The sequence below is a fragment of the Pseudophryne corroboree genome, chromosome 5, assembly GCF_028390025.1.
Source record: "Pseudophryne corroboree isolate aPseCor3 chromosome 5, aPseCor3.hap2, whole genome shotgun sequence".
Classification (NCBI taxonomy): domain Eukaryota; kingdom Metazoa; phylum Chordata; class Amphibia; order Anura; family Myobatrachidae; genus Pseudophryne; species Pseudophryne corroboree.
This window is the reverse complement of record NC_086448.1, coordinates 711,093,421-711,101,012: the sequence shown is the minus strand read 5'-3', so window position 1 is coordinate 711,101,012 and position 7,592 is coordinate 711,093,421. Positions and strand designations below refer to the sequence as shown.

The following is a 7,592-nucleotide window of genomic DNA, read 5'->3' as shown; positions in this document are numbered from 1 at the left end:
TAAATCTTTACCCTTCAGAAAAGCCTGTAGATCCGCATCAGAATCTAGCATAGACTTCCATTCACAACCCCAGATTTCACGTATCTGAAATCCACAACGTTTAAGGTAGTGCAACTTTACCTGCGTCTTGTGGTGTAATTGACCGTAGGTCGTTTTAGTCAGTTTGTTTTTATCATCGGCGTTGTAACAAGCACCACAGCCGTGGTAAAAACAACCTTGGAATTCAAATGCAGTGGGTGTTCCGTTAATCACGGCATAACCATCCAGGCTGTATTTACCAACTTTCTTCTCACCCCCTTGTAAAGCGTGTCTTATACTCACCCCTTCTTTGTGTTCTATGTACATTAACCACTGTATGGCGGGCGTTGAGTAACGCTTCTGCGTCTTGTGATAGTTATCACCCGGTACAAGCGCCAGTGTCTTTTCCTGTAAAAATTTACACCGGTACATGGCCATGCATACGCTCGCCAACGTGACTAATTGAAAAGCCTCGATGTGACGTTTAACCACAACCTTTTTTTTTTTCTTTGTTATTAGAAACTCCTGTTCTGTCATGGCTATAACAGCAGATCTGAAAGCATCACAAGCTTTTTGTAATATTTTCACATCGTCTTTACAATATCGCACGAGCTCTTTTTGAAAGTTAAACGGTTTGTGTACGCACTGTTTATACCAAGCTGTAAACTCAGATAATTCATCAGGCATCATGTATTGTGGACCAAAATACTCTATTGACGGCATAGTTCCTATGTAATTTTGGTTATCAGCTGTGTTAAAAAAATGTGGGAAATAACCTTTGGTACCGTCAAACCTCATCGCCTTTGGTAACTTGCTAAGCCGCATGGGTAAAAAATTTAAAGAGTCGATAAATCTTATCTTCAAATCTTTTACCGTGATGCACATTATGTTGCCGCCTCTAGATAATAATTCAATCTTTAATTTCTCCTTAATCAGCTGGCGCAGCACAAAATATGCATCATAGCGACCTGCATTATGGGCTATGAATGTGTAATGCTCAAATTTTGGTTTCATGAACGTCTTTACAAAGTCTTCGATACACGCAACACCCTTAAACTCCCAGTCTTTCTCACCCGTTAATGTTAAAGCGTAACAGTAGTTTGGTATGTGCACACCCGTCTCCTGCATACACTCAAAATCATAAAAGATGTATTTCTTTGTGGGCTCTTCCGGCTTGATGGTTTGTATATAGCACAAATGGTTCGAAAACCCATCAACGAACACCTTACAAATGGGGCACTTTAGGCCTCTGCAGTTATGATCTGTTCGCCTGTAGAGACAACACTTGTCACAATATACATGTTCAAGACAGGATATTTTGTGATCAAGAGCTAAAGCTTTGTGTAGCTCTAAACACTCGTTTGATCGACAAAATACCCTACACACCGAACACCTTAAAGCCGTCACACCGTCGTCAATACAAGCCGGCCTGTGACAAGCCTTACAAAAGAAAAGACAATCGTGATTATTTCTATGATGGTAAGCGCTATGACAACGGACGCAGTAATATCGGGCACCAAGAAACGCTTTGATATCGAGTATCCCATAAAAGTGACAATCGTGATATAGCACAAAGATCGTGTCTTTGTAACGACTGTCTGCACTGTAGTATTTCCAAGACCCTTGACTGTAATAGAGGAGATTGATGGATACTTTTAAATAATTTTCAAAAATTGCAACATCGCTAAAGCTGACCGCTTTATCAAGCGGCAGATTCAAAGCTTTATGTAGTTGGATCGCTCTCTCCTGTATTACATGATCATTGGCATTGTTACCTTTATCCAGAAGTTTACAGACGCTAGCGGCCAAACACAGGTTATTACCTACGCGTCTGAAGTCATAGAGATATCTCTTTCTTTTATCTATTATTAAACTTTGGGGCAGGCGCTGTAAACTACGCCCAGTCAAACCAGACCCTGCCCTGTTTTTAAAAATACTGATCACAAATCTTAAGCCTGTGGATAATAAGAATTCAGCGTTACTTTGAAGCGTGTTTGTAATCTGATTCAAAAAACTGGCAGCGTCTAATGTTTCTTGCGGCTTACGATGCGAATAGATGGCATTGTGTAACCCACCCCCCTCCAATCTAAGCTGAACGCGGTCGGCCGGATCCACGCCCGCAAGGACACCATCGAGCATGGCCTGTATAGCCGTATGAATGGCTCGAACCCCCTCTACAAATGATGTAACCCTGTCCAAATTAACAAACCGATAGTGATTGTGGTACTCAACGGCTCTGAAATTCGGTCGTTGTCGTTCATAACTGTTAATTGCCTCTAAGTATACATGTTGCCGACCTTCGTCATTACCGGGTGACTCAACACGGCCTGCATCATCATATATGGGGCTTGCATCGCGCTCAATATTGTCAGCCTGTGATTCGTCATTCGGTAATGCATGGGGTGGGGATTGATCTAAATCTACACGCCTCGCACTGTGCTGACCGCCTACCACATGTTCCCTGTGCCGCTTGCGTTTTCTCAATTGGCCACCTACCGCATGTTCCCTGTGCCGCTTGCGCTTTCTCGATCTGATTAATGTTGTTACAGCCTGTTTCACCTTTGCGCGTCGGAATAACTGTGAGATCTTGTATGTTAAACAAGGTTTAATTCGTGGTTTTTTTTTACAGTCATTTAAATTTAAAACACGTTTCAAACCATTGCCTAGCATGCCTAGTCACGGATCAGTTTCATTTATTTCTGCAAAATGATGTATGTTGGCTTTAATAAATTCAGTGGTCTTAACCGACCGATCTATGTATTTTGACATGACATTCATATACGTCTCAACAACTTCTTTAACAATGTCTTGTTTACATTTACTACCGTGGCACACACCTTTAATGTGCTTTAACAAGTATCCGGCTTTTACGCCCATGTTCTCAACATCTTCCCGTATCTTACCCAACAGCGCGTAAAATTGTATTTCAGCGTCTTGGCCTAATTGTTCTGAATTTTGACATTCATCAACTATGTCGGGCGCTAGCCCTCGCGCCGGTACACAAGCATCAGCCGATGCGTGTACCAGGGCTGTCGTTGTAAAAATATTGGGCATTGATGTTACACAATCAACCGTTGTAGTATCACCAGGTATTCCTGCAACGGCTGATAATACTTCATCAGAACTATTCTGCGGATCTTGTGTCGTTGACTCTACACAGTTTGTAATAAGCTCTTGCCCATTTATGTCATCAATATCTGATATCACAGGATTACCGGCTATGTGTCTTGTTTCTGTTTCAGAGCAATCCTGTGTATCGGTAATAGTGATGACATCGGATTGCGACAATTGCTTAACATTACTTCTTGAGTCAATATTTGATAACAAACCAATGCCTGCTATGTGTCTTGTTTCTGTTTCAGAACAAACCTGTGTATCTGGAATTGTGATTACAGCGGATTGCGACAATTGCTTAACATTACTTCTTGAGAGACGCGATGCCCTCTTAACCTTTACAGTCTTTGTATTACCAGCGACATCCCGGTCTGCAGTGTTAAACGCTGTGTGTTTTGATGTTACAGCAACATCATTACTTACGCATGATACAGTTTGTAACGCGATCCTTCTCCGTTGCGGCTTATCATTTTCGGAATATGACAATTTTCTTTTCAGATCTGTAAATGTTGAATTATGACTTCTCTCATTCGTTCTTGGTCGAGCTGGCTTTCGTTTGTTCGGGACGATACAGCCGTTATGCACAGCCATAACTGATGACCTAGCAACGTCCTTATGTACAATTGCCGGCGTTACGAATTGATGGTTCTCCGCTTCAGCGGCGGTTGTGCGTTTTGATATTTTCCCGCTTGTACTAGGTCTGTGTATCTGCGCGCATGTATCACTGACTGTTGGTATCAAAGGAGCATAGCGTCTTGCTACAGCATCATCTGTAATACATATATTATAAAATAAATATAAACGACTCTGCATGTAAATCAGTATTTAAATCACCGCATAACAATATACCATATAACAGTGTTTGATTACACACCTGCTGCTGCGAATTGATGGCTTTCCGTTTCAGCGGCGGTTGTGCGTTTTGATATTTTCCCGCTTGTACTAAGACGGGGTATTTGCGCTACTGTATCACATCCTGATGGTATCGTCGGCGCATAACGCATTGCTACAGCGTCATCTGTAATACATATATTATAAAATAAATATAAACAACGCTGCCTGAAAATCAGCATTTAAATCAACGCATAACAATATACCATATAACAGTGCTTGATTACACACCTGCTTTATATTCGAATGTTTTAGCACGACCCCCTGTCGCGTGTGGGAAAAACGGTTGCTCATCAACAACATTGCTGTTCTGTATAGATGTGTTGTGACAATAATCAGGTTTGTTCAATATATCCCGTAGAATAACATCAGCCGTCGCATCATCCATTTTTGTGGCATCTTTAGCCGGTGAAAAATGAAAAATAAAAATAAAAAAAATAAAAAATATTACATACGGTATAAAATTAGAATAACATGAAAAAGCGATTCATTACTGAGAATATAAAGTGTGTACAGTTGACAACAAATCAGCACAACTGTACAAGGTTTATTTTTAATTCTTTAGCCGTGGAAAAATAAAAAATAAAATGAAAAATAAATAAAGATATCATGTTACTCACAATCTGGCGCCAATTCCAAAATATTATTAAAATCCGGTATAGCGCTGAAGTCTAAGCCAAAGGGACTATCAACAGACAAATCGAGATTCTCTGTATTTGTGATTACTGTCAAATCGTGGGAAATAAAAATGAGAAAATAATAATTATTTAATAATTACTATTTAATAATTACTTATCAATGTATCCAGACTGTTGTACGTTCATACTATTTAAACTTTTAAAAATGAACAAATTGTAGACCTTGACTATAATTTCATACTATTTAAACTTGAAATATAAATAAAAACGCGTCAATGTCCTTTATAGACATAGCTTACTTTGAGAGGTTTGATAACTTGGCAAAGCATCATCATCATCAGAAGAAGAAGATCTGTTTCTAACCATGAAAGTGTTTTTGTTGTTGATGTTCTGCATTGTCTGTCTCTGAAAATGAGAGACGGTTAATTTTAGTTGAAATATTGTGTTGGCGCATTCCCAAAATGAACCACTAGATGTCGCTATTACCACATATTTAAATAACATTCAGACAGCCACATTATTAAAACTATATGTTCTATGTGTTACAATGCATCGCTAAACAACTACATCAATGTGGTATACCCACATTGATGTTGCTGTTTAGCGATGCATTTCACATATGAGTGCATAATGCGCTTTGTACAATAGGTTTGAAATATTAACATATTATACATGTATGCCTAAAAACAAAGGATGCAATGGCAGGACAGAATCGTGTAACAGTGTGTATATCGTGGCATAGAAACAACATATTTAAACAGCATTCAGAGCCATATTTGTAAAATAAATAAAAAATAAAAAAAAAAAATAAAAAAAAAAATGCAATATGTATAAATATAATAATAATAATAATAATTATGATAATAATAATAATAATAATAACAACAACACTTACCATTATAACTTCAAGTGTGTATAGCTGTGCGGCTTCAGTTGAAATTTCTTCTCAGTGCACTTCAGTGATGTGGTCTGTTCTTATAACACTGGCTGTGAGCCATATGGCCCCCACCAACCTGTGGTACGCCGTCCCACATTTCCAAGATGCTTGGGCGGGACTTTTAAATATATAAATTCTAGTCTATAATTTAGTAAATGTGATAAATATTTTCAGTTACAATAAAGATATAATCTTTTAGCTGTTTCTTAAATGTCATACACAGTGCATCAAACGCATACCAAATACATTTATATTATATATACAGAAGAAAAAAAATAAATAAATAAATAAAAAAAATAAAAATCCTGAGTGGTCTAAACTACTTGTATAGATTGAATGGAAGTCATTCCAAATGGGTATATCTTATACTGTAGAATATGAGGCTCATAAAAAGCGCATAAATTATTTAATAATAAAATGAATTTATAAAAAGCATTATACAGAAGTTCTTATGAACTAATGTGCATGAATACAAAATTATTTTATGATTCCATAAATATACACTGGCTTACTGATTTGTAGCTAAAATTACAAAAAATATTGTCTTTGTACATGAATACAAAATTATTTTATGATTCCATAAATATACACGGTAAATTGTACATCGTGGCTTCTGAGGGGTTTCTGTGACATTTAAAATGACCTTTGTGACATTTTAAAATGACCTTTTAAATTAGTGCCATGTGTGATGAACCCTTGCTTCTAAGAATGGTCATGGTCATTAGTGATTATCCTTTTTAAAACTGTAACATGTGTGACTCATGAAGTTTCAGCTGCTGGAATGTAAGAACATTTTGTGTTACAAAAAAAAAAAAAAAAAAAGATGTATTTTAAAGTGTGTGTCATATGTGACATTCTGCGACGGGGTGTTGCGCGACACTCTGCGACTGGTGTTACGCGACAATTTTTAATACGGTTTAATATCGAACACTATAAATTTTATATTAATTTTATATTAAGCGATATAAAACACTATCATTTAATATTAAAAGGGGGCGGGTCCTAGGGCAAGGGGGCGTTAACAACTGTCAAGTTTGACAGAAAGGTTGACTTTATCTACTGTAATTTTTTAGTTGTAAACAATTGTTTGACTGATGGAAGGAAACCTCACAACAACAACATGATATACCGTCAACGTGACAAAGCAACAAATCTCGTGACAGTAAATACTTTGGAACCACTAGGATTGCCACCCCACCAACTGCAACTTAAAATACTTTTACGAAATTTAAAGACCCATACACACTACAAGATTTTTTCCATAGATATGAGCAATAACGACGGTTGTGAACGATCAAATCATTCAGATTGTTCCAGTGTGTACACAGCAAATGACGACCCGTGGTCGGTTGAAGCAGGTTGTCAGTCGTCCATGCATGCAGCTCAATCCCCTCAATCCCAGCAGAGCAGATCGTTCATCATTCAGATTGTTTGTAAAATCATTCAGTGTGCACACTCAATCTCATTTGTCAGGGAGTTCAAGGGAAATCACTCATCTTCCATATTGTTCATCTTTCACATCTTTCAAGTCTTCTAGCGTGTATGGGCCTTAAGCTATGCAATGGTACAAAGCCAATAATGAAAGCTTTACGGTCTCATGTCATTGAAACACAAATACAAACTTGTGTTGGCAAAGGAGAAGACACCTTTATTCCTAGAATAATACTGATTGATAACATCTGAGATACCAGTTCAGTTTAAATGCTTGCAATTTCGAGTAAAATTAAGTTTTGCCATGTCGATCAATAAATACCAGGGACAAACACTTAAAGTTTTTGGGCTTCAACTACAAGAAGACTTCTTCTCCCATGGTCACCGGTATGTACTGTAGGATGCTCTAGAGTAGGAACATATACAAATCTTTATGTATACTCTCCTTTCAAAAAACTTGCAGTGTTGCATATAAATAAGTTCTGTCAATTCTAATTTTACTTATAAATTAGCATAAGGTAAAACACAAGTATTAGTATTAGTACAAATATTAGTACTAAGCT

At 37.5% G+C, this 7,592-nt stretch overlaps 1 protein-coding gene across 1 annotated transcript; it reads right to left on the bottom strand.

The window, feature by feature from the left end:
* Window positions 1-1,757: 1,757 nt before the first annotated feature.
* LOC134928325 (uncharacterized) lies at window positions 1,758-4,497 on the bottom strand. The gene is made up of 3 exons (XM_063923944.1): window positions 4,255-4,497; window positions 4,007-4,150; window positions 1,758-3,902 (listed from the first exon to the last, which is right to left on the bottom strand). The coding sequence occupies exons 1-3, from the start codon at window positions 4,409-4,411 to the stop codon at window positions 2,695-2,697; spliced, it is 1,509 nt and encodes a 502-aa protein (XP_063780014.1). The 5' UTR covers window positions 4,412-4,497; the 3' UTR covers window positions 1,758-2,694.
* Between the last annotated feature and the right edge of the window lie 3,095 nt (window positions 4,498-7,592).

Coding starts and splice junctions, on each gene's coding strand:
- LOC134928325 (XM_063923944.1), bottom strand. CDS start 4,411: ATGGATGATGCGACGGCTGATGTTATTCTACGGGATATATTGAACAAA. Junction 4,151..4,254: donor AACATTCGAATATAAAGCAG/GTGTGTAATCAA, acceptor TATGTATTACAG/ATGACGCTGTAGCAATGCGT. Junction 3,903..4,006: donor CCATCAATTCGCAGCAGCAG/GTGTGTAATCAA, acceptor TATGTATTACAG/ATGATGCTGTAGCAAGACGC.